At 38.8% G+C, this 27,910-nt stretch overlaps 2 protein-coding genes across 2 annotated transcripts in view; one reads left to right on the top strand and one right to left on the bottom strand.

Moving 5' to 3' along the window:
* Nucleotides 1-4,324, top strand: part of ANKRD34B (ankyrin repeat domain 34B) — a 44,615-nt gene extending 40,291 nt beyond the window's left edge. The window contains 8 exon segments of the mRNA XM_043979770.1: nucleotides 374-1,485; nucleotides 1,488-1,517; nucleotides 1,520-1,560; nucleotides 1,562-1,696; nucleotides 1,698-1,727; nucleotides 1,729-1,797; nucleotides 1,799-1,892; nucleotides 1,895-4,324. Coding sequence (XP_043835705.1) covers nucleotides 414-1,485; nucleotides 1,488-1,517; nucleotides 1,520-1,560; nucleotides 1,562-1,696; nucleotides 1,698-1,727; nucleotides 1,729-1,797; nucleotides 1,799-1,892; nucleotides 1,895-1,974 — 1,551 coding nt within the window. The 5' untranslated portion in view covers nucleotides 374-413 and the 3' untranslated portion in view covers nucleotides 1,975-4,324.
* Nucleotides 4,325-11,526: 7,202 nt separating this feature from the next.
* Nucleotides 11,527-27,910, bottom strand: part of FAM151B (family with sequence similarity 151 member B) — a 41,304-nt gene continuing 24,920 nt past the window's right edge. Inside the window, 3 exon segments of the mRNA XM_043996860.1 lie at nucleotides 11,527-11,763; nucleotides 19,205-19,340; nucleotides 24,191-24,408. Of these exon segments, the coding sequence (XP_043852795.1) occupies nucleotides 11,604-11,763; nucleotides 19,205-19,340; nucleotides 24,191-24,408 (514 nt within the window). The 3' untranslated portion in view covers nucleotides 11,527-11,603.

Below are 27,910 nucleotides of genomic sequence, written 5' to 3'. Positions count from 1 at the left end.
CTCTAAGAGTCAGGTAATTTATTACAACTCGAAGTTATAGGCAAGGGGCTGATCTGAATCCATAGTGATAGTTTCCCCACTAGGAGTTGCCCATATTAATTATCTCAAGTCCGAATTTCCCCCAGAATTTCTCCTTCAAAAATTGTTCAGGGGGCAGCTAGATGGCACAGTGGATAAAGCACCGGCCCTAGATTCAGGAGGACCTGAGTTCAAACCCGACCTCAAACACTTGACATTTACTAGCTGTGTGACCCTGGGCAAGTCACTTAACCCTCATTGCCCCGCAATAAACACACACACACACACACACACACACACACACACACACACACCTTGAATCTGACTAATATTTTTCATGTTCTTCTCGAACTAGGTCGTTGTCACCTCTGCAGTCTGGTTTGGGGAGTTTCAGGATGGATGAAGCTATAGAGCTTTCGAATGATGGGAACTCTCTAATAAAAGCAGTTTATCAAAGCCGGCTGCGTCTGACCAGGCTCTTGTTGGAAGGTGGCGCTTACATCAACGAGAGTAACGATCGTGGGGAAACCCCTTTAATGATAGCTTGTAAAACTAAGCATATCGACCACCAGAGCGTCAGCAAAGTCAAAATGGTCAAGTATCTGTTGGAAAATAATGCTGATCCTAACATACAAGACAAAACTGGCAAAACAGCCTTGATGCACGCCTGCTTAGAAAAGGCTGGCCCTGAAATAGTTTCTTTGCTGATCAAAAGTGGTGCCGACTTGAGTCTGCAAGACCACTCTAGTTACTCAGCCCTCGTTTATGCCATCAATTCAGAGGACAGAGATACCTTGAAGGTTCTCCTCAATGCTTGCAAGGCAAAAGGAAAAGAAGTCATTATTATCACCACAGCTAAATCTCCCTCCGGGAGGCACACTACCAAGCAGTACTTGAATATGCCCCCTGGGGATATGGAGGAATTTCATTCTCCAGCCACGTGTACCACCCCTTCGGAAATAGAGATTAAAACCGCTTCTTCTCCCCGGTCAAACTCCTCTGAATTGGATAAAGGTCTTTTTGGCTTTAAAGATCTGGATCTTTCAGGTAGCAGTGACGAGGCTTCAGAACCAGGTTCCCCTACTAGAAGACCTGCTGCAGTTCATAGTGGGCCTAAGTTGGGCCAAGCGCAACACCTGCATTTAGATCCTTGGATAAAAAGCTCTCCTTCACTCTTGCACCAGGGTAAAGTGGCCTCTTTACAAGAAGAACTTCAGGATATTACACCGGAAGAAGAATTCTCTCTGAAAATAAACGGGCTAGCCTTATCCAAGCGGTTTTTCACACGACACCAAAGTATTGACGTGAAAGATGCCACACATTTGTTAAAGGCCATTGAACAGGCTGGTTCCAGGAAGCTGTCTTACGATGAGATCCTTCCACCTCCTTTCTTTTCAGAAGGAAGCAATCCCTGCAGTGACATCCCTGTGGATCAGGACCCGGACTCAGCAGCCCAGGCAATGTTTGTTTCACCCTGAGAAATATCGTCCAAAAGAGAAGTTCGGGGCGAATCACTATAGTTCGGATTCTCAGCTTACTACCCTGTCTGGCTCCGCCAACTTCGGAAGAGGGAAAAACATTTGTAGGAAAGAAAAAAATCTTCTCCCCATCTCCACCGGGGCTGGCGGGGTCCAAGGAATTGCCAGAGAATGTGCCTCCCGGACCCCTGAGCAGGAGAAAATCACGCGATGCTGGAAAGACGGGGTTCGGGGGGCCTTCTCACTAGATCACACTGCACAAACCCGCCCAGGGTTTCTTCCCCCCTTACATGTGAATTCCCCATCCTCCTATCCAGGATGTTGGTGTTAGCAACAAGATTTCCAGTCTCTTTTCTTGTGGACAAAAAATATTCATGCCAACGGTCCCTACTTTTCCAAAGAGTTCAAAAGCAAGAAAATGTTGTTAAGGAGACAATCATTACAAACGGAACAAATTAAGCAATTAGTAAATTTTTAAGAGAGAGTCAATAAACACATTTACATAACGTGTCAGTGTCTGAAAGACAGAAGGAGCCTTGAATGGTCAAAGCCCATGCTCTTTCCTCCACGGAAACAGTCAGTAACTCAGTGGGTATCCATTAGGAGCTGAGCATTATTTTAGGCACTGTGGTGATACATCCTTAGATAAAAGAGATAGATAGTCACTGCCATTGAGCAGTTCGAAACACCTAAACTATCGTGTGTGTGAGTTTATGTGTGTGTGTGTGTCTGTGTGTGTGTGAATCTACTGGTGAGGAAACTTTCCACCAATACAGATGTACAACTTACCTGTAACTTGCTTAGCATAGTGCCTGGTACATAGTAGGTGCTAAATAAATGCTTGTTGACTGACTGACTTTATAGAACACTAAGAAATGAAGTGATTTTCCCAGGGTCACACAGCTAGAATGTTTCCGAGGTAGGATTTGAACCACCCCTTTCCTGACTCAGGCCAGTTCTCCATCCACTACACCACATGGCCTCTCACTATAAGTACAGATATGAAGGTCCTATTTCTAATAGAACCTTTCATCTTCCTCATAATAACACATAATAACCATGTTTAATAACCTTCATGTGGTCCAAGTTTTTAAATACAAATCAGTAAAGAAAAAAAGATCACATGGTTTTGTTGCAGTTCCGTAGACTTTCCATATTTACCCAAATATTTTATAAAATAACTCTATTCAAGTCAATGAATATTAAAGAAGCCCATGCTGACCAAAGGTAGAAAAGTAAAACACTATGACCGCTATAAAATTTTCCAGCTACCCTCCTCCCGCAGAAAAAAAAAAAGTAAAATCAATTATCTTAGGGGTAAGTATGAATTTAATTAAAATTTTTAAAGAAAACACATTGTGCAGTGATACTAATAAATTTATTTGGGATCTAACATTCCTATATTAAGCTGCTGCATCACTATGAGAACACTAATCAATGTGGCAAGTATTGATAAAAAGATTATAGGCTATTTCAGTACATACCTTTGTGTGTGTGTGTGTGTGTGTGGTTATGCTCTGACCCGCTTTCTTCTCCATACTTATTAACTTCTATGATCATCAATGGAAATTACCCATAGATTGTCAGTAGCAAGCTATGCATATAGTTATAGGTCAAAAGTAAAGGAACACTCATTTTGAATTATATAAAATAACTTAAGGGGTTATTTCCAAAGAAGCACCCATTTAATTGAGAACAAATTATCTTTAGTTTCTGGTAAGCACTGACTACAATGTTCATGTAGTTTAAATACTGAATATAAGGTTACATTTAATTAAGAAACCCAATAGAAACATAATTAAAAAGTATACTAACGGGCTAGAGATTTCATTCTAAATATTTTATTTCTTATTTTCAATGATTAGGCTTATTTGTATAGAATTGTATCTGTATAGCCCCAAATTTTATTCTAGCATAGTATTTCCATTCATCTAGTTTTTAGTACCTGGGAATGATTTCCAAACAATATAAAATGAAAACCATTGTCCTCTTATGATTTGGAAATATGATGTTATAAAAACATAATTCCTTATCTTGGACATCATAGTTATATAACAACTGTGAACAAAATTACATAGCACCTGAAAATATGAATTTAATATCTGTGGTTCACAGCTTTAGATCTTTCTCCACATCATTCTAGCATTAACCTAATAAGTAATTGTGTAGGAAAACAATTCTGTATTTCCTGACTTCCAGTTTATGCTGCTTTTCTTGGTAATTTGATAGAAGCAAGTGGCAATGTACATGGTAGTGGTTTAGTTGTGTGTAGTTGAATATTTTATTTTATTATTTATTTGTTTGTTTGTTTTGGGTGAGGCAATTGGGGTTGACTTGCCCAGGGTCATACAGCTAGTAAGTGTTATGTGTCTGAGGCCAGATTTGACCTCAGGACCTCCTGACTCCAGGGCCAGTGCTCTATCCACTGTGCCACCTAGCTGCCCCATAGTTGAATATTTAAAGAAAATCAATATTTAATTGCAGGGTTTTGTTACTTGATGTTTCTGTGGATGAATCATATGATCAAAAATATCTTTTATTATTTTTTTATCTATAGCATTGTTCTAAGGAAATATACCTGGTGTTTCTAGATGTTGCTGTTGTTGTTCAGTCATTTCAGGCGTTTGACTCTCCATGACCCCATTTTTGGGGTTTTCTTGACAAAGATACTGGAGAGGTTTACCATTTCCTTCTCCAGGTGTTTATGGATAGCTAAGTCCATTGTTACATTTTTTAATACTTGCAGAATTGTTTGCTTTTAGTTTAAAGATGTACATTGGAAAGAACATGTATATGGTTCTATTCATAAAACAATATACTCTATGAATAAAGACTATAAAATGTAATTTTGAAAGTTGTCTGCTTCTGACTTCTTGCTTATTAAATGAAAAAAATTTCCTTTGATTTCACAAGAATTATTTCATTTGGTTACATCTGAGGTTATCTTGAGATAAAGAGAACCTTTACTGCTCTTTATTGCTCTTGCTCCCCACCCCCCTTTTTTTTTGTGTGGCAATGAGTGCTAAGTGACTTGCCCAGGGTCACACAGCTAGCAAGTGTCAAGTGCGTGAGGCCAGATTTGAACTCAGGTCCTCCTGAATTCAGGACGGGTGCTTTATCCATTGCACCACCTAGCTGCCCTTGCTCTTACTCTTTCCTATAAGAAATGAAGTGTTGTGAGCTTTGTTTAAAACATTTTTGGATATGCTAGCAATCATCACTTAAAATAGTTTATGGATCAAGTTGGGTTTTTTAAAATTTTATTTGTAAGGGCTTCAAAGGGATTCTTTCTCCATATCTAATTCCCTGGGGTCAATAATGCAAAAGCTACAAATAAATTTTTGTGAGACATAGCTTTGGCAATAAAAAACCAAATATTTGTGCACATTTCCTATATTCTTAGCTAATGCTTAATGAATGTGATGAACATTCATCCCCTGTTCTCCATCCCATTCTTTTTTTTTTTTTTTTGGTAGGGCAATGGGGGTTAAGTGACTTGCCCAGGGTCACACAGCTAGTAAGTGTCAAGTATCTGAGGCCAGATTTGAACTCAGGTACTCCTGAATCCAGGGCTGGTGTTTTATCCACTGCACCACCTAGCCGCCCCATCCCATTCTTACTACATGAAAAAAGGCTCACCTCCTTTTTTCTGGTTTTCTGTGCCTTTAACAATGTCCTTAAACAAAAAGGTTCAAAATAGGAAAACAAAGTAAAACACTCAGTGTGAAACTATTGAAAAATAGCAGCAATTTCTATGGTCTGTCACTGTGTCAAGGTGTGATGGCAGCGGCTTTTGATACTTTTTTTTGTGGGGGGGGGCAATGAGGGTTAAGGGACTTGCCCAGGGTCACACAGATAGTAAGTGTTAAGTGTCTGAGGTCGAATTTGAACTCAGGTCCTCCTGAATCCAGGGCTAGTGCTTTATCCACTGTGCTACCTAGCTGCCCCCATTTTTGATACTTTTGCAATGCAACTTCCTCATACCACGTTTAATATAGTGTATTTATTTTTTACTTCCTTAAAACCACCTTAGAAACCCAATGTCACAGTTTTTTTAAAAAAAATGTCAATGGACTCTTTATAAAACATCTTCAACCTAAATGTAATGAAATTCACATGGAATTATTCATGTTTATAGGCTTTTGTTTAAAAGTAAAAAGAAATCAATTAAAAGAAATGCAAAAGTATAAGAAAGGTGCTTTCTGAGTCACAAAGTACCAGATCACCAGGATGAAAAATAAGGTCTGTACAAGATGTTTAGACAGAAATGAAAACCATAATGCATTTCATGAACACCGGTTGAGGACTCTCAACTCCCACTATTCAGAAGCCCTGAAGCTTCACTTTAACTTGTGGTTGGTGATTGAGTTCTGATGGTCCTTCAATTTTGTACAGTGATAAGTGCTTTCTTTTGCCAATATCTGAATGCATGGGGTGGTAGATGGGGGGTGGGGTGGTGGGTGAGTGTGGGGTAGAAAAGTAGCCCTGTTCTATTTCTGGGGGGACTTGACCATTTAGGCTGTAGGGCTAGTGTGCCAGTGGAGAAAGAACCAAAATCTAAGGCAGAAATCAAATTGAGAGTAGCCAATGCCTTTATTTGAGAGGAAGAAAAGGGGGGGAGAGGGGGAAAAGCAGTCCTGTTATCACCACTCAAGTCCTCAAGGACTAGAAAATGAAATAAAACCTTGGTGAGTTCATCATGTGTGTTGTTTTTATTAACCAACAATGCTCTGGCCTCCAGGGAACTCCCTGGTATAAGGTTTCTACCCCCTTTCAGCATTTCCCCTCTATACAGTGAAGGAAGCACTTATCTCCCAGATAATTGGTAGGTTATTCCAAACAGTAAATCAATACTTAAACACAGGAGTTTATGCACAGTTAGGGGAGACTTCCGGGGCAGAGCCAAGATGTCAGAGAAAAAGCAGGGAGCTCTCAAACTCATGACACAATCGCTCAAAAAAACCTCCAAATAATGCCATAGGACAATTCCTAGAGTAGCAAAACCCACAGAAAAATGTGCTGAAATCATCTTCTAACCAAGGACAGCTTGGAAGGTCAGAAGGAGGGAGCTGCTGTGCTGAGACAGGAGTGGAGCTCAAACCCCACAGTCACCCTGACAGATCCAGTCCCAGGAAGGCCTCTCCGAAGAAAGGAGACCACCCAGAGCCTCTGAATCAGCTGTAGCACCAGTGTCATCTGGAAATAAGCTCACAGTATGTTGAGAGGGCTGAGCCCTGGGAAGGGGGGAGATTACAGGGGTCTATGTTGGTGCTGAGGCAGAACTTAAGTTTTTCACCTCTGCTGGGAACTCCTGGTAGGCTTGAGTTAGCAGTGGCACAGGTAGGGGAGGGGCACAGGCTCGTCGGAGCTAACAACCACAACACACAAAGCTGGTTGATTAGCAAGTTGGTCTGGGGTCATCTATGGACCAGGGAACAGGCCAGGCAAGTGAAGAACCTGATCCTCCTTAAATCATACCACCTGGGACTTCTGAAGCTTGTGATACTGCAGCCTGGAAACAGAGCACAGATAGGATTTGTTCCTCAGTTGTCGCAAGAAATACAGTAAACATCTAACCAAATATAAGTACCAGTGTCTGTGTGGACCTATGGTTTGCAAAACTGTTTTTTGTAAGGGAGGTACTATATGTATTTAAAATGTATAGATCATAGGATCAGAGAGCTAGAAATGACCCAAGAGCCATCTAGTCTCACCCCCTTATTTTACACATGTGGAAACTGAGGCCCAGAAAAATGAAGTGCCTTGTTCAAGTGACATAGGTAGTAATCATTAGAGGTAGGATTTAAACCCAGATCCTGACTCTAGAGTCAGTGCCACAAACCTTAAATGACTTCCCAGGGTCAAATGACACATACCAGAGAAAGGATTCAAATCTTGGTCTCATTTTTACTCCAAGTCTAGTGCTCCATCATACCCCGACCCCCCTCTCATGTACTTAGAAGCAATAGCATTCACTACCACACTTGTGTGGGCATTGCTTTGCCCATAGCCAGACATCTCCATGGGTTTTCCCTGCCTCAATTGGCTATGCTCTCCTTTCCCCACTACTCTTGCTGCCTCTTAAAGCCCTTGGAAGATATCACAAAACCTCAGTTCACTGGGTTTCCAGAGGTTCTATACACAGTTCCATGTATAGCTTGCCCTTTAGAAAGAGTTCTGTAATAGGAAAGAGTAAATCTGAGGGGAAAAAAACAACAGAAAGAAAACAATGTTACTTTTGTGCTACTTCCCCTAATAGTTCCAAGAATTTGACCGCTGTATTTAGGAAAATGTGACCTGCACCTGCATTTCCTTAACAACTGTCTACTGGAAAATTGAAATCAGATAACAGTTCATCACTTTTCAATGCCCTCAAGTACCCCCTCCTAAAACCTACCCATCCCACCCATCCCACCCATCCAATGGTTCCTATCACTTGGCTGATATGAAGAGAAGTTGACCAGGCTGCAGCTACATCCACCTCTCATCAAAACACCAGCTGCAGCCCTTTCCCTGCAGCTTGACTTGGCTACACTGGCTTTCTGAACCTCCCTGTAAGGGGAAGTTTCCCTGAAGCATGTCCTGCCTGAATTTCCTGGTACTCACAGAATTTTGAAGAGACTTGATTCTTTTTAACAGGACACCTCGCATTAACCTCACTGGCTATGTAACTGGTAATTGTTGATGTCAGTGGGATGTGGTTTAATGAAAAAAGAAGCATTATTGTATAATAGAGAGAACATTCAACTTGAATCTGAATTTCATCACCACAGACAGCCCACAGGGACATCAGCAGCTGGCCATCTCTGCAAATGAGATGCCAGGAGAAAACACCCAACAAGTCACAAAATACCATCCTGATTCCACTGTGTCATTCATTTGGCCTCTGCTCCCAGAAGTCCATCCTAACCTAGCTCTAGGTCTGCAATCTATCCCAAATTGGCCAGTTTAAAGAATACACCAGCGTTGTCTAAAGTAGAGCGGCCCCGCTTAAATTCTCTCTCTTGGTGTGGTCTGAAGCTGCAAGAGTCATTTCTTGCATATTAGTATTATCCCATGATGAAAACCGTTTGGTCCAGACATAGAGGAAACTGTTCAGTCCAACAGAGAAAATTCTTACCAATTGTATTCTGTATCCCAGCCAGGTAAAACACTAAGCAATATAACGGAAGTCATTTTAAATTCCTCACTCTCCCGCATCCCAGATATCCAATCAGTTGCCAAATCACATTGTTTCTACCTCAGCTTTCCCCTTTTCTCTTCTCCCACAACCACTGACATGGTTCACGATCTTATCACTTCTTCCCTGGACTATGATAATACTCTCTTAATTAACACCCTCCCTGCCTTGAATGTCTCCTTCTCCACTCCACTCCCCACACAGATGCCACAGTACCTGTCCTCAAAGACAGAAAGAAAAAACACTTATCAAGCTCCTACAATATGTCAGGCACCGTGCTATAAGCACTTAACAGACATGATCTCATTTAATCCTCACAACAACCCTGCAAGTTAGGGGCTATTATAATCCCCATTTTATAGTTGAGGAAACTGAGGCAGATAGTTAAGTAACTAGCCCAGGTCACACAGCAAGTGTCTGAAGTCACATTTGAACTTGGGTCTTCTTGACTTCAGGCCCAGAGCTCTATCCACTGAGCAACCTAGTTGCCAAATCATGGGCCTGTCACTCCCCTACCCTAAAACTCCAGTGTTTTCCTATTGCCTCCAGGATCATAGTAAGAGATGAGATCTGAACTCAGGTCTTCAGACTCCAAGCCATTGTAAGTCCTTCACAGCCCTGCTTTGATCTCTCTCCAGCCATTATTGTACATAACTCTCCATAGTCTGTCCAGTCTAGCTCAGCTAGGTTTCTTACTGATCCCTATGTAGTAGAGAGGAGATAAGGCCCTATTTGTATGTAGAGGGAGGGCTGGAAAGAAGGCAGAATAGACACCTCTAGCCTCTTCTCCCCTGACTCTTCTCCAACAGAGCATTTCACTCCTGCCAGGAGGAGAAGCAAGAAGTTGGGGCCAAGGCCACACTGCTCTCCCTCAGAGAGAGGCTAGAAGTACATCTATTTGCTCCCTAAAAATTGCTTGTCTAGGGGAAGTGATAGGGCTCAATCTAATTTCTGACTGCTTTGACATTTGGAGGGAAAAAGAATTCTAAGCTTGATAGTCAAGGCTTGACCCCTTTCCCACCTAATACCAACTCCATAATGAACATACATAGCAAATAGCAAAGAAATCCATTTATCCAAATCACAGCAAAACAAAAATAAAAGTAGACAGAGGAGAATATATACCAGACAAGAGAACGTATTCCAGACAATACAGAACTGAAGGCACTTTCCTACTGGGAATGAGAACTCAATTCAACCAAGAGAAAGGATCCTGGGTCTCAGCCAAGAGGAAACTCCCTATAGTCTCTAATGTAGTAAGCTGGGAATAGGCTTGGCCTCTTCTATCTCCTCTCTTGAAGTTGGAAGCCAAGAGTGGCAGAAGTGACTGAATGCTCAAAGAAGACTTGAAATTTGACCAGTCACAAAGGGAACTGGACCTCTTAAAGAATCCTGAAGGAGTACTCTCTCTTGAAGAGTTCCCAAAGGGGACTGGCCCTTAAGACCCTCAAAGGGGGATTCAGAGCTATATGAGTTCCCCAAAGCTTAAAGGGGATCAGTACAGGCTGGAACTCTCACCTCTCACCAACCCTGCCCTGCCCTTCAAGCGGAACAAGGCCTTCACCTCCACCAGTAGAGTCTCATACCAATGGGCTTTGGCACAGAGGTCACACTTATGTATGACACTCCATTTTCTCCCTCCATGCCTTGGTACTGATGGTCCTGCATTCATGGAATGCCTTCCCTCCTGACCTTGGCTTCAGAGAATCCTCAGGTTCCTTCGAAGCTCACATCAAGTTCTACAGTCTACACAAAGCTTTTCCTGTTCCTCCCAGCTGCTAGTGCCTCCCCCACCCAATCATGACCTAGTATTTATTTATTTATTTATTCATTTTTGTGGGGGCAATGGGGGTTAAGTGACTTGCCCAGGGTCACACAGCTAGTAAGTGTCAAGTGTCTGAGACTGGATTTGAATTCGGGTCCTCCTGAATCCAGGGCCAGTGCTCTATCCACTGTGCCACCTAGCTTGCCCCCCTAGTACTTATTTGGTATATGCTTTTGTATGCACATGCCTCTTCCAGCAAAATGTAAGCTCTTTGAGGGAAGAAATGATTTAACTTTTGCTTATGTATCCCCAGAGCTTGGTGCCTGGCACATTGATAGTACTTAATAAGTGCTTGCTGATTAACTGCAGTCCTAAGGGAGTATATTTTGGCAATGGATAAAGGGTGAACTAGGAGAGAGGAAACAAGAGTTGAAAAAGATCTATTATAAAACGATTAAAATAATACCAGTAGATGTAAATGAAGGGCTAAACAGGGATAGTGATAGTGAAATGGACAGAAGTAGATATATTTAAGAGATATTTCTTTTTTTTTTCTTTTTGGAGGCAACTGGGATTAATTAACTTGCCCAGAGTCACACAGCTAGTAAGTGTTTGAGGCCGCATTTGAACTCTGGTCTTCCTGACACCAGGGCTCTCTTGAGAGACATTTCAGAGGTAGAACCTGAAAGTTTATTAGATGGGAGAGGGGAAAGAGAAAGAATCTATAGCACTAAAGGTTTTGAATTTGGGTGATTAGGCAGATAGTGGAGCTATCAATGGGAAGCCAGGTGGTACAGTGGATAGATCACCAGGCCTGGAGTCAGGAAGACTCATCTTCCTGAGTTCAAATCCAGCCTCAGACACTTAATAGCTATATGACTCTGGGCAAGTCACTTCACCCTATTTGTAAAATCATCTGTAAAATGAGCTAGAGAAAGAAATGGCAAACCACTCATACATCTTTTCCAAGAAAACCCAAAATGGGGTCATGAAGAGTCAGACATGACCGAAAGAACTCAATAACAACAATGGAGCCATCAACAGACAAATCTGTAAAGCATAACAATCTATAATTGTAGCATACAAAGTAATTCTGGGGTTTTTTAAGTTCAAAGCAAATCAAGCATGTGAAATAAGAATGTATGAAAGTTTGTAAAATCTTTTATTTTTCAGTTTCTATTCCAATAGCTTGTTTGAATTCTTGGTTCTGTGGTTCTAAGATATCATAGAAAACTTGCTTTTTCCCAAAGTGTTCTCTGATATAGAGCAAATCTTCAGTGGAATATTTATCATCTTTTCCTGTCCAAATAGTCAGACTGTACCTGCATTTTAAAAAATGACATGGTTAAACATTAAATCAGAGATGGTGACAAAAAATTCCAAGAAGAGTTAAAATAATGACTTAAATTTTTTTCAATTAAAAATATATATGTGTATGTATGTATGTATGTGTATATATATATATATATCTCTCAGATGGAAGAATTTATATGGGTGAACCACTTAGAAAGTGAAAATAAATCTTATTTAGGTGAATTAATGAGTTTTCTGCTTCCTATTTCCATGATCACATTTCTTTTTCATAAATAAAGGTAAATCAAATTGTATCTAAATTAGATATTTGTTGTATATTAGGTACCTTATATGTTATTATATTAGATGTATTACATATTACTATATTAGATATATATGTTGTACCTACAGAAGCATCATACAAATGTTCAGTAGTCATAAGAAGCCTGGCATAATACACTAATTTTTAGGTTGTGCTACTACTAATTAAGAAGCCTGGTCCTCACACTCACACAACACGTGAGAGTGGGATTTCTTGATAACAAGAAAGATATCATAGCACCTTAAGTTTGTGTTGTGCTGTATAGTTGAAGGAACACTTTACGGATATTTCATTTGATCTTCACAACAACTCTGGGAGGCAGGATCAGAATTAATGGTGGAAAGAGTAACAACATCTAGTTGAAATAATATACTTCTGCTCTTAAGGAATAGAGAAGGGTTATACTAGCTTGCTAGTGATAAAAGAGATAAAAGTATGGCAGATGCTGTTATCTAGTAACCTTTCAGTAGAATAGCAAATGAATGAGAATTTGTGAACTACCACAGTAATTCCGCATGAGAATGCAGAACACAAATATGAAATTCTGTCTATAGCCTTTTTTGCGGTGCTTTTGTCAAAATGGCATTTCCATTCAATTGCCTCGCTACTTTGTTGACAAACTCTAAAAAAAAGAAGTTGGGGGGCAGCTAGGTGGCACAGTATATAAAACACCAGCCCTGGATTCAGGAAGACCTGAGTTCAAATCTGATCTCTAACACTTACTAGCTGTGTGACCCTGGACAAGTCACTTAACCCCCATTGCCCGAAAAAAAAAAAAACAGTTGTTATAAACATTTAGGGGATCATGTTCTGGTATTATTTTACCTTATTTTTAATATGACATTGTTATTTAAATTAGAGGGGAAAAAATCAAACTACTCAGGAGTATTCAATATATGAATTTAAATCAAATCAATTAAGAGACTCAATTATAAACTTACAATGATATTTACATCAATAAATCATGAAAACAACCTAACTTAATTTTTATCATCAGTACAAAAGTAATTGGAAATTATTATTTTGGAACAAGAGGTAGCATTGATTAATGGAAAGGTTTCTTGTGAGGAAAGCACTTTATTATACACATGTGATATAGTATATTTATGTATACTTATAGCATGAATCCCAAAATAATACCTCCTTTTTGCTGTCTTCAGGTACATTAAAAAACCCAATTCTTAAGGGTACAATGATACCATATCAAAATAGCCATCAGAGGATACTGGAATACACACTGAAAGTAGGCCAACAGAAAGGCACAGAACTGAATGAACAGAGGCTGAAATATCTTCTGTCCCATGATGCCAGGTCAGAGTTCAAGATGGAGTAGGTTAAGAAACGTTACTATAAAAACAATACTATATGCTACTAAAGATAATACCAAATAAAGATAACTACCTTTTAAATTATCCATTTAAAATTTTAATTGATTTTTAAATTAGTAATTGATTAAATTGATGAAATTTTAAATATCAATTTTAAATAAATAAAACTATTATAATTATATAGCCTTTTATTTTTGAAGATGACTATGAAGTTAATGATCATCTGTGGGTTCAGGTGTGACTGAAAAGCCTAACCTAAAATTAATAATCCTTTCCATATTGCTCAGACATGAACTGCCATGCATTTAGGAAGGCATCAAAAATAATGACTAGTGAGCAGTTGTAGAAGGTACCTGAAAAACCCATGGTTGATTGTAACTTTGATTCTTAAACTAGAGGCTGACTCAAAACATTGACTCAGTCAATAATCAAACAATCCACAAGTATTTATTAAGCACCTCCTAAGTGTTAGGTGGGGGGGAGGGAGGGAGGGAGGAAGGAAGGAAGGAAGAAAGGAAGGAAGGAAGGAAGGAAGGAAGGAAGGAAGGAAGGAAGGAAGGAAGGAAGGAAGGAAGGAAGGAAGGAAGGAAGGAAGGAAGGAAGGAAGGAAGGAAGGAAGGAAGGAAGAGAGGGAGGGAGGGAAGGAAGGAGAGGGGGGGAGGAAATGAAGGAATCCTTAATCTCAAGGAGCTTTCATTACTCAAGAAGAATAATCAGTCTTTCTACCTACATGACAGGCTCATTTATGTCACTGCTCTTTCCCCGAGAGTTCTCAGTTTATTACACTGATTAAAGACATACTTCAGTGCACATTTAAAATCGTTTCTTCTTCATCCCCTGGCTTGTAAATATCCCACATTATCTTGTTATATAATAACCACTTGGATATTTTTACATATATTCAGTCCACCAGAATTATATTGCAATGAACATTCTTCAATGTTGGGATGTCCTGGGTTCTAGGAACATCTTCTTTCCTCTCCATGATGCACTCCTGACCCTCTTAGACTTTCTCTACAATGCCCTGATAACCTCAGCTACCCTGGAAGCTCACACTATTCAGAACTTCACACTGGAAGTATTCTCCACCCTTTCACTTCTTCCTTTGATTGCCTGGTTTCTCCGTTTTAAGGAGGAGGCTCAAGCCAAGAATGTCTTCATTCCTCCCCAGGCTGAATTCCTGATGCCTGCCCCTTTTAGCTCTTTCTAATGGGTTGCCTTCCTCCATTAAAATGTAAACTCCTGGGGGGGCAGCTAGGTGGCACAGTGGATAAAGCACAAGCCCTGGATTCAGGAGTACCTGAATTCAAATCCGCCCTCAGACACTTGACACTTATAGCTGTGTGATCTTGGGCAAGTCACTTAACCCTCATTGCCCCACCCCAACCCCCCCAAAAAATGTAAGCTCCTGGAGGGTAAGGGCTTTCTTATTGCTAGTATTTATATTCACAGTGCTGGCACACAGTAATTGTTCAATAAATACTGCTTGCTGTTGTTGTTAGTTATTGAAATGTTTAGCAGGGCTTCTAAGTGGCATCAATACAAATGCAGCTTGTATTCATACAAATGTAAAGCCTCATGTAATAGGTGACACGAGCTAACCCTGGAAGGAAATTTTGGATTCTGAGAACAGGAGATATAGAGGGTGAGTGCATTTCAGACATGAGGGACAGTCAATGCAGAGGTAAAGGGACAGGAGACAGAGAGCCATGTAAGAGGTACAGCAAGAAAGGTAACTGCGTTGAACTGCACATGGAGTGGAGTAATGGGTAACAAGGCTGGAAAGGTAAGTGAGGGCCAGATTTAAGTTATACAGAGGAGTTTAGATTTGATCTTTAAGGTAACTAGGAGCCACTGAAGCTTATTCTTTAGGAATAAAGGTGGTATCAAGTATCAAGGTTCTCAAGTTATCTGAGAGGAGGTGAAGGAGCTAAAGGAAGATAAAACTCCCAAAGCCTTTTGAGACCATCTGTGCCAGTACAGAGGCTCTGACACATGGGTTACAATAACATGAGAAGTTTTACCAAATGCTTTTTTTGGGGGGTGGGGCAATGAAGGTTAAGTGACTTGCCCAGGGTCACACAGCTAGTGTCAAGTGTTTGAGGCTGGATTTGAACTCAGGTCCTCCTAAATCCAGAGCCGGTGCTTAATCCACTATGCCACCTAGCTGCACCCCCAAATACTTTAATGAAATCTAGTTATGTTATATGTCCACGGCATTCCTCTGTTCAGGCCAATAAACCCATCAAAAAAGGAAAATGAGGTTAATCTGACAAAACTTATTCTTTTGTTTTGTTTGGCAGGGCAATGAGGATTGTGACTTTCCCAGGGTCACACAGCTAGGAAGTGTCAAGTGTCAGAGGCTGGATTTGAACTCAGGTCCTCCTGAATCCAGGGCTGGTGCTTTATAACAAAATTTATTCTTGAAGCAATATTAATGTGTTTTCTTACCCCATTATCACTTCCCTTTCTAAACACTTCAAAATATCCTTTTAATAAAACACTGTAGAATTTTCCTAATAATTTAAGTAAAGCTCACTGTCACATAATTTGCTAATTATACCTTTTTGCCATTTAAAAAAAAAAGTCAAGATATTTGCTCCTCTCCAGTCCTTTGGCACCTCTCTCATTCTCCACAATCTTTCAAAGATCACTGACAGTGGCTCACCAATTATACAGACCAGTCCTTTCAGTGTTTGGGGATGTAGTTAATCCAGGTAGAATGGTTTAAACTAACTGAAGTCAGTTGAGTGCTCTTTTTCTATCTCTTTACTTATCCTGCTTTTCAACTCTTTGTGAGCCATTTTTGTTCTATCCTTCCCTGTCCAAAGATCATTCTCTCTGACGAAAAAAAAAAAAAGAGAGAGAGAGAGAGAGAAGCAAAATTATTTGAGCCAGTAAAACTCCATATCAAATTGGCTTCTTTGAGCAGTAAAAGACATGTTAATACTGTGCTTAGTTTTCATGTTGGCTACAACAGTCAAACCATCAATTTTACAAAATATCCTTAATTACTAAAACCAACCTGTATGAAATTATGAAGTTAAACAAAATGCAATAATTTATGCTAACTAAACTATATTTTCTTATCTAGTATCGCATGTATTTGACAGTTAGAAATTTAGCTTGTTGCAGTGTAACAGTATTGTTTTCAACCAAAAAAGCTATTTGATTTTTGCCAATATCTACATTCACTATGCAATTAAATTTATTTACAAAGACTAGACAAAGCTTTATTTGTTGATCAGCATTATGTAGCATTTTAACAATAAAGGAAAGAAATTGTCACATTGGCCTCAATACAGAGGTTGTGCTTCCCCCTCCCCCAAATATGACTTTTATAAAACCAGAGTGTGGCCTATAATCGCATTCTTAAGAAAAGAACAACAAAGTGATCAAGATGAAGAGAATGATAAAAAACTAATAAAATACCTTTCTTTTAAATTAAGTATAAAAACATTCACTAAATATGTGTTTGCATAATTATTTTTCAGTGTATATATATATCTTTTTCTTTCAAAGAGGTTTTAAGAATGAAGCCTATGTTCAAGGGTGGTGGCCTTTAGTCAGTATATTATAATGTGTTTAAAGAGTTCGTGATAGAATAGCAATAGGAAATTGTGGCTCAAAAAAGATATTTAAAAGTATTAAAATACATTAAATTCTAAGCTACAAACCAGTACTCTGCAGGCAGAGAGTATAAAAATAACTGCTGTTCAAAATGATTGACCTCAAATAGCTGGGAGATCATTAAAAAGGCTTCCTGGGGCAGCTAGGTGGCACAGTGAATAGAGCACCAGCCCTGGAGTCAGGAGGACCTGAGTTCAAATCCGGCCTCAGACACTTAACACATACTAGCTGTGTGACCCTGGGCAAGTCACTTAACCCCAATTGCCTCACCCAAAAAAAAAAGAAATACAAAAGGGCTTCCTGAATCATCAAAGAGACTAATATGGAAGAATGGTGGTGTTCAAGAGGAGGTCATTTGCAGCAGGATCAGCCTGGGACCACTGAAAGAGCAGTGGTATTTCTCAAATGCTGTCCAGCCTGATATTCTATTCAATTCTGAGTTCATAGGCAGTGCCTGTGTAAGACAGATGTAGTGACAGGCTAACTTAAGGCACTACTTCATCTAACTGCATGTCATAATCTGAATAATATGACATTTTTATCCCCTTGGTTGTTCCAGAAAGTACTATTTGGCTATTCTTTTCTGAATAACTATGGAGATCAGTGAGGAGGCCCATTAGAATTCTAGGACTCTATGCAATCAGTGCAAGTCATCTACAAACTGCAGCACCTGAAGACTTGGATTTTGTACAAGTGAGTCTATATACAAGGGAAAAGCACTTTAGTGAGTAAGTCTCCCTGTTTTATGCCTTAGAGAAACGTTGAATAAAATTATTTTTGTGATTGCAGCTATCATGAAATTCTCTGTGCTCTTTATATGCACAGGAGACACCTTGTTACAGGACAGTCTTTAAAGCTGCTTTGTATTCAACCAAGTGAATGGTTTTTTAAATCTACAAATAAACACACTAGGATATTGGATTCTCTAGACTCCTCAGTCAGTTGCATGGCCATGGTAGATCATTTGGAAGAGAGAAGCCTTTTCCTATTATTTTATTTTATTTTTTACAGGGCAATGAGGGTTAAGTGACTTGCCCAAGATCACACAGCTAGTAAATGTCAAGTGTCTGAGGCTGGATTTGAACTCAGGTCCTACTGAATCTAGGGCCAGTGCTTTATCCACTGCACCACCTAGCTGCCCCCCTTATTCCCATTATTAAATGAGACAAATTTTATAAAACACCTTGCACAGTTCTTGGCACATAGTGGGCACAGAATAAATGCTTATTCCCTTCCCTTCCCACCTTGTGCTTTGTAAGAAAATAATGGGTTTTGGGGGGGGGCACTCGAGGGAACCTTGCTTGACCTCTTTTTTTTTTTTTTTAGTGAGGCAATTGGGGTTAAGTGACTTGCCCAGGGTCACACAGCTAGTAAGTGTTAAGTGTCTGAGGCCGGATTTTAACTCAGGTACTCCTGAATCCAGGGCCAGTGCTGTAGCCACTGCACCACCTAGCTGCCCCTCCCCATAATTTTTTTTTTTTTTGGTGAGGCAATTGGGGTTAAGTGACTTGCCCAGGGTCACAAAGCTAGCAAGTGGTAAGTGTCTGGGGCTGGATTTGAACTCAGGTACTCCTGAATCCAGGGCCGGTGCTTTATCCACTGCGCCATCTAGCTGCCCCCCCCATATATTTTTAAATGACACAGCTTTTATAGACAACACTTTTGAAAATTTTATAGAGATCAGAAAGTAGGAATATAGTTTGAATGTCCTTTCAGTCACCTGCTTTGGAGTCCTAGTATTATCTGCACTTTCTTCCATTCTTTTGGGGGCTCTCTCTCCTTGAACTGAATGCCTTCAAATCTGTGTTAACTTCACCAGAGATTTTTCCTGCATGCATTTGGTTGTGTCTGGCTAACTTTATTTTCTTGAATGACATTTCTACCCTACCATATTGTACACTGGAAATGGAGATGCTAGAGAACATGCAGAAATCATGTAGGAAAATTCAACTTGTATAAAGCGCTCATTGACAAAGATAGGATAGTGACCATAGTAAGAGTTAGTCATTTCAAATGGATTTTTAATACATATCGGAAACGATATTTTTCTTAAAAAAGCAAATGTCTGAAAGTGTAATAGAAATAGAAGGGGGAGATGATTTTCTATTCAAATGCTCATATTATTTTTGAGGGCTATATATGGCATTTATCTCAGTGCATTAAAAAAATAAACACTATGTATCTACTTACCTATTTGATTGTTGTACCAGCCAAAGCAACTGATGATAAGATTGCCTAACTAATGCTGCTCTGACAGGAAATGTTACAGGCTGACTTAGTTTATTACATATATATTCCATATCTTTCACCATTGTCCAACTGTAGCCTGAAGGCAAAAGAAAGATAAAACTGTAAATGTTTTTTTTACTAGAATTCTAATCATTATTTTACATCACCGATGGAGAGACATATATATATATATATATATAAATATAAATAAGCTTTTGGTATCTTCTGCTGTTTGTTGGGAAAGGGAGATAGACATGTAATGGCAACAAAGGAAATGGCAACATTGTGCCTTTAACTAACAGGATAATTAACCACTGAAAAATTAGGTATTGACCAGCATCTCAAACCATATGCTAAAATAAACTCTACACTGGATTACATGACTTAGATATAAAAAGTGACATCATAAATTATAAGACCAAGGAAGTTGCCTTTCAGATCCATGGATAGGGAAAGAATTCATGACCAAAGGATAGAGAGGATCACAGAAGATAAAATAGACAATATTGATTATATTTTTTTTAAGTTTGCACAAACAAAACTGATAAAATTAAAATTAAGAGGGAAAACAGTAACTGGGGAAAATTTTGCAGCAAGTTCCACTGATAAAGGTTTAATATCTAAGAGATATAAAGAACTGATTCAAATATATAAGAACAAGAGCCATTTCCTAATAAACGGTCAAAGGATAGGAGCAGGCAGTTTTCTTTTTTTTTTTCTTTTTTGGCAGGACAATAGGGGTTAAGTGACTTGCCCAGGGTCACACAGCTAGTGTCAAGTGTCTGAGGCCAAATTTGAACTCAGGTACTCCTGACTCCAGGGCTGGTGCTTTATCCACTGCGCCACCTAGCTGCCCCAGAGCAGGCAGTTTTCAAAGGAAGAAATCATGTTATCCACAAACATATAAAAAACCCTCTAAATCACTAGTAATTAAAGAAAGTAAATTAAAGTAACTCTGAGGTTCTACCTTATCCCCATCAGATTAGCAAAGATGACAAAAGAGGAAAATGACAAATGTTAGAGGAGCTATGGAAAACAGACACATTAATGAACTTTCAGTAGAACTTTAAATTGGTCCTACCATTATGGAGTGCAATTTAGAACTCTTGGCCCAGAAGTCACTAAACTATGCATAACCTTTCACGATGACTAGGCCTATACTCCAAAGAGATCAAAGAGAAAGGAAAAGAAGCCATGTGTACAACATTTCTCTATTGGGGAATACTGGGAAATGACTAAATATGGTTTGTGAATATAATAGAATTATTATTCTTATGATGTCATATGACACAACAAGAAACACAATTTCAGAGAATCCTGGGATTTTGGGACCCCACATACTCAAACAGTTGCCCAATCTAGCTGTTTCAATGTACATACCATCTGTCTAACCCCTCCTCTCCCTTCACAGAGAAACCATTCTAGTTCAGCCCCTAATCATCTCTCCCATGGACTATTGCAATGCTCAAGCCTCTCCCTGCTTCAATCCACCCTCCACTGAGCTGCTAAAGTGATTTTTCTAAAGCACAAGTCTGACTATGTCAACTTCAGTGGTTCCCTATCACTTCTAGGACCAAATATAAACACCTCTGTTTGATCCCTTCATAATTGGGCCCCAAATCTAACTTTCTAGCCTTCCTACTCTTCCTTCTCCTTCCTCTACTTTATGGTTCAGCTGACTCATCTTTATTACTGTTTCTCACACTCATACAAAAATACAATTAAAATATATAAACATGAATAGGAAAGTAAAATATGATCCCATTCAGTAAGCAGAACCACCTAAATAAAAAAGTAATGGATTTTTATGGAAAGCTTAGTGCTGAGTGGAAATCAAAGACAATTTACTTTTGCTTGTTTTTGCATTGCATATACTAAATGTTTACACAGAGAAATGATTCCTGCTGAAATCAATTATGTTCACTATTATGATCTATTATTTTGTTATTTGTGTATTGTGTATCTTTCAATGAAAAAGCCTCTAAAAAAGAAATTCTCATGTGAATTCTGTATATTCAATCACATTGCTCTCAAGAGCAAAAAGTATTTTGTACTGTTAATAAAATTTTAAAATATTGCTTTTCATCTTTAATCCTTTTAAAATGTCTATTTTGTCTGTTTTATAATACACATATGTTAGCACAGCAGTATATTTATTTTTTTGATCATTTGAAATTTTTATTCAGTTTATCAGAAAGCTAAAATACAAGACAATGTGGAGTGAAAAAAAAATCACAACACTAGCATCTTAAGACCTAGTTTCTAGTTCTGGCTCTAGGTCATCTTGGGGGAGTGAGTATCCATAGAGCCTTTTCCTTCATATTAAAAAGGAAAGTTGGACTAGATAAATTCTAAAGTTCTTTTAAGCTCTAGAATGTTTATTTAAACCCTGTGAACTCTAAGAGTAAAACTAAAACAGAAAAGGTAAAGTTTTTAACTACTCAGAGGGTATCAAATGTTCTTATTCAGATATTGAGAACACATAGAGAAAAAAGAATATCCACATATATGAAGTTTAACTTAGGAAAAGTACATTAATAAAAATATAGGTGGTGCAGTGGATAGGTCCTGGAGTCAGGAGGACCTGAGTTCAAATACGGCCTCAGACACTGTGACCCTGGTCAAGTCACTTAACACAGATTGCCTCCCCTCCCCCAAAAAATATATGGATATAAGAGCCTCGGTAAAGAAGTATGGAGCTCATTGGTAGTATGTCAGTGATACATTCTTTTTTTTGAGAACAATTTTTTTTAATTTTATTTTCCAAATAAATACACATATATCAGAAAGGAGTATACTCACAAATTTCTTACTGATAGGTTGGACAAATCAAAAAAAGTCTAAAAATCAATGGTCTCCAGACCAACCTCATCAAGTTCAGAGAGGCTCATCACTAGCTTTGTCATGGTATGATAAATTTTTTGATCACTACCCACTGAATACAAGTGGCCCTATTACATATTCTGTTTTACACAGCTATACTTAAGGATATACTCTAAAACATACATATGCTTAAACTAAACTTAAATTTTGGTCATTCAAATTCAAAGTCAGGACTAAAATTTCATTCTGGACTATGTTATACTATTTTTAGCTATTTAAATAGTTTATTAATAAGAACAAGGACAACTTCGAAACCTGTTTTGTTTGTCCTTTGTTCTCAATGTCATAACTTACAATGAATTGGATGTGAGGGAGGACTATGAAAAGTTACCAACCGGGGCGGCTAGGTGGCGCAGTGGATAGAGCACCAGCCCTGGATTCAGGAGTTCCTGAGTTCAAATCCGGCCTCAGACACTTGACACTTAACTGGCTGTGTGACCCTGGGCAAGTCACTTAACCCCATTGCCCCATAAAAAAAAAAAAGAAAAAAAAAAAGTTACCAACCTCACTCTTTCTTCCAGAGCCACCTGGGTCCAGTGACAAATATAACAGGATAACTGGAGATGCCCCTGGATGTTTAAGGCAATTGGTGTTAAGTAACTTGCCCGGGGTCACACAGCTAGTAAGTGTCTGAGGTGAGATTTGTACTCTGATCCTCCCAACTTCAGGGACAGTGGTCTGTCCACTTTGCCACCTAGCTGCCCCCTCAAAACCCATGAAATAGAACACATTTTTCATAAAGTACAAAAGTCAATATTCATATCTTTCAATGTAAAATGAATCAGGACTGAGAATTACAAAATAGATCTCAGGTCTACTCATAATAGATTTATGACCATGGGTAATTAAATGTGGCCTTCTGTTCCTCAGTTTCACTATCTCTGAAATAAGGAAAAGAGAAAGCTATCCAATTTAAAGCAGTTTAAAATAACTTTAAGCAAATTAAGAAGAACTGACTTCTAGACTCCATTCCCCTACACTATAGTCCCAGGCAGAAATGTGATGGTAAGTGTTTAACAGCTGGCTTAGGGGATGAAGGCAAGGGAGGGCAACTATTACCAGGACACTTTTTTTTTTTTGCTGGGCAATGGGGGTTAAGTGACTTGCCCAGGGTCACACAGCTAGTAAGTGTCAAGTGTCTGAGGCTGGATTTGAACTCAGGTACTCCTGAATCCTGGGCCAGTGCTTTATCCACTGCTCCACCTAGCTGCCCCGACACTTTTAAATTTAATGTGTTTTATTAACATTTTCCCCATCTCTTTCTTAAGTCTAGATCAAGCTCTGATTTGTAGCATTTGCCATTTTCCAAATGCTACATATATAAATGCTCAAGCTGAAAATTTAACAATCACAGCTGTTGAGACAGAAGGAGCCAGTTCCAGCACCACTGGACTCCAGGTGAGCAGGTAGCCCTCACTACTCAAACCTGGGCTCTCTCCTCTTCATCCCTCTACATGAGGTCTCTTGAGTGACCCATCCCCAGCCCGGGACTCTCAGAATAGTGGTCAGCGGGTTGGGCAGTGGATGCAGGAGCAGGCACATCTGGACTTCTCGTTAAAAATCCTAATAAGCTAAGAGTTGAGATAAGTAAGACATTGAAATAGGAAGATACCGAGGTTCTTACATATGAGCTAAAGAAAATAAGTGGGAATAAAAGTGCCAGACTACAGAACCCCTCCTTCTGTGGACCCAGCGCAGCTGTAGTTTCACAGGACCAGAACCAAAGCCCCAGAACTGTGACCTTCTGTCTAGCCCTCCCTCAAGCTGTGGTAGAGAGAGGAACCCAACCTTCATGCTCTTGGTGAGCTCAACTCCTTTATGGCTTAGAAACCTAGATACTCTTTAGCTGTACCTCAAATCAAAAACAACAAAACCTGACTCTTTAATTCAGTAAGTAGCCAACCCTCAGCCGAGGGTTCTTTTAACTAGTTTTTTCCCTATTTTTTAATTGTAATGCCTTATTATACATGTTTCAACTTTGTTGATGCAAATCCTTTAAGGGGAACAGATAGGTATAAATCAGAAATAAGTAAATATAACTAAATGTTTATTCAGTTTTATTACCTTCATTAAGTTGATTAGGGTACCACCCAGTTGTCCAGCCCAAGGACAAAGTCACATCTGGGAAAAAGGATGTCACAGTATCTAGAAATTTCTTTGCATCCAACTCATTGTTTTTTCCATTGGGACCAGGAAGAATATCAGCATTAATCCACACAGGACGATTCAATTGCATCTTAACATTTTCCAGAAGTATCATGGATGGCTTCACTGCTGCCAGACTAAAGGTATAATACATCATGTTATTACTGAAAGAAATTCCTGTTGCTAAAAGTGGAATATAAAAATAAAATATATGACTTAATGTTTGAGTACATTTCATCAAATAAATTAGGGTGTTGTAAAAAAATTTTTTAAAAAAGAGACTTTAAAAGTACCAGACATTTCAACATATACTGCATTCTGATATTCCAACAAGTGAAAAAAGAAAAATTTATCCTGACAGTTAAAAATGATTATTCTATATTTTTATTATGAATCTTTCCCCTTATTCTCTAGAAATAGAGAGAAGTGATATGGAAATATCTTAGGGACCATCACTTTCCCATCTGGATTATATGTAGGTACTGCACATGGATACTTGGGATTCCATAATGGTGAATGGTTAAGCAAGTCCCCTGGGCAAACTGAAAATCCATGTTCTCCCATACCTATGTAAACCCATGAAGAATTTTCATAAGCCTAATCTCTTCAACCTGGGGTATATTATATCAGGATCAATATTTTTTAATTCCCTCTAAAAATTCATTGATTAATACTGAATTTTACAACCTTATATTTTATTCCCTCCACTAAAGACCTACTTTGATGTTTCATCCTTTTAATATCCTAACCTCTGCCGCTGGGCAGATTAGGCTAGTTTTTTCTTAAAAGTTTTGGAGATACTCCTTGAGACATGGTTGGCTCACGAGACTAAGGGCTCAGCTGAATCAAATGAAGGGATTTTCAGTGCCTATCCTTGTTAAATGTCACCATTGGGTCTAGTGATCAGACATATTAAAAACAATATTAATTATAGCAAGCAGTTGCTTGGACAATGGTTGTCTGATACAGAGCTCTCTCGGTTAAACAAGTATGCCACTGTAGCACAACTCTAAGGCTTAAATATCCTTTGAAGGGCTTTGAGACAGTTCTAAGCAATTCTCTCTCACAACAAAGCTTCAAGTTATAAATCAAAAACAGAGTGTATTGGGTCAGCTAGATGGATAGAGCACAGGCCCTGGAGTCAGGAGGACCTGAGTTCAAATCCAACCTCAGACACTTGACACTTACTATCTGTAACCCTAGGCAAGTCACTTAACCCCCCACTGCCCCACCAAAAAAAAAAAAGGCATGGTGCTTTTGTAACTTTCTAAAAAATAAAAACCCAGAAAAATCATATATAACTTTTAAAAGAAAAATACATTCATTTCCTAAACTTTTTAGCAACCAAAATTTATAACTGTTTCTCCTATACTGAAAAGAAAGGGAAATACAGTAAAACCTACACAATTCATAGAAAACAAAATTATAGCAAAGAAGACAAGGAGGTTTTTATGGTGGATACTTCCTGTTGGTACCTCAAACCCAAGATGTCCAAAACTGAACTCTTCTTCCCCATAATCCTGCCTCCCCTCCAAACTTTACAATTTCTGTTGATGGCACCACCATATATATCCCAGTTACCAAGCCTCTAGTTTGAAGTCATCGTTGACTCTTCCTTCATCAGCTGCCAAATTTTGTTGATTATACTTCTACAAAATCTCTCACATTTATCACCTTCTTTCTATTCATATGGTCACCACTTTAGTCAGGGTCTACATTGCTTCTCACCTGGACTTGGACAAACTAAGACCTGGGAAAAACCTTAGCTTAAAAGGGATAAGGTCTTCCACTGCATCTGGGGCCATCTCCAGCTGTCCTGACCTATGTCTTACCACTGGACTCAGATGACTCTGGAGGACAGAGTGAGGCTGGTGACTTTGCACAGCCCTGCCTCACTTAAATCCAATCCACCTGCAGGTTAAGACATCAGCCCACTGATGTCATTGGTCTACTTTGAGAATGAAGGATGAATAACAATAACAGCTTCCTGTCCCCCAGTTCCCTGTTCTCCAATCCATCTTTCACAGCTGCTTAAAAAAAAAAAAAATCTCCCTGAGGAACTGATCTGTGTGTGTCTTCTCCCTTTTTAAAAACTCACGGGTTGGGCAGCTAGGTGGCGCAGTGGATAAAGTACTGGCCCTGGATTCAGGAGGACCTGAGTTCAAATGTGACCTCAGACACATAACACTTACTAGCTGTGTGACCCTGGGCAAATCACTTAACCCTCACTACCCCACAAAAAACAAACAACAACAACAACAAAACCCAAAACACCTCACTGGTTCTCTATTTCCTTAAAATAAAATAGAAAAAAATTTTACTCTAGAAATTAAGACTCTCCACAATCTGACCAGTATTTTCCAGCCTCAATTTATACTATTTCCTTCATGCAAACTACAGTACTAGTGATTTCGGGAGTTTAAAGTGCTATCTTCCGACTCCAGACATTTGCAAATATATATCACAAATATATTCCTTTTTTATTTCTATCTTTTTTATTATTTTCTTCCTTTAAATCTTTTTTTTTTTTGAGGGGGCAGGGGGGGGAGGGCAATGAGGATTTTAGGGACTTGCCCAGGGTCACACAGTTAGTAAGTGTCAAGTGTCTGAGGCTGGATTTGAACTCAGGTTCTCCTGAATCCAGGGCCAGTGCTTTTTCCACTGTGCCACCTAGCTGCCCCCTTTAAGTCTTAATTCAGGTGCCATCTCCTTGAAAAGATCTTCTCTATCTACACTGGCTAAAATGTTCTCTTTTTCCTCAAAATTTCCTAGAGCACTTTGAATATTTCCTTTATTTCCCTACCTTGTAAAATTCAATTCACCAAACGTTAAGTGCCTAAATATGCAAGGTTCTATGCTAGATACTAGGAATAAAAACAAAACCAATACAGTGCCTGCCCTATACTTATCTGTCTACAAGGATTGTGTCCTATTTCCAATCTTTTTTTGCCTTGTGTCTAACACAGTGCCTTTACAAGTAATGTGACTAGTATTTGCTGGATGAATGTCCTATTCATTCACACAACCTAAAATTAACCACATTACTCAAGGCCTAAGCTGAGTGGAATTTAAAAGTACTATATGGAGATCCTTCGATATAAATGAAAACAGTTTACAGAAATTCACCATTAGATAATTTATATATAAGGGACAAAATCAAGGATATGCAACCTCACATTTATGAAATATCATTCACATTTATGAAACATGCCACCAAACTCCATGTCATTTTGGCCAAGGATTAGGCTTTGATAAATAACATAAAAAAGATCAGAGGAAAGAGCTTCTCCTTCACATTTTCTTTGCCATCCCACATATATGATAAAACTTCCAAAATGCATTTCAAAGCTTTTATAAAGCTCTATTTTCTTTTGGCAAGCTCCTTTTCATAAAAATAGAGGAAACTGTAATTTTAATAATAATTCAAAAAACAGCTTTGGTTTTTTTGCCCTTCCTTCTATTCTAGCTCACACCTACATATTTTTGTTATAAAAGTTTTAGTCAGCCCACATAACTCTGATTTTTTTCCAAATAAACATCTATATGAAAAATTCACAAAGTATTATATTAATATTCTTCTAGGATTAAAAGTACAAATTGACAATTATTTTTAAAGTTCTGAGTCCCTTCTGAATCTTT

This window comes from Dromiciops gliroides, chromosome 1 (assembly GCF_019393635.1).
Source record: "Dromiciops gliroides isolate mDroGli1 chromosome 1, mDroGli1.pri, whole genome shotgun sequence".
Lineage (NCBI taxonomy): Eukaryota > Metazoa > Chordata > Mammalia > Microbiotheria > Microbiotheriidae > Dromiciops > Dromiciops gliroides.
Note: the sequence above shows the minus strand (reverse complement) of the source record. Positions and strands in the feature narration are given on the sequence as shown.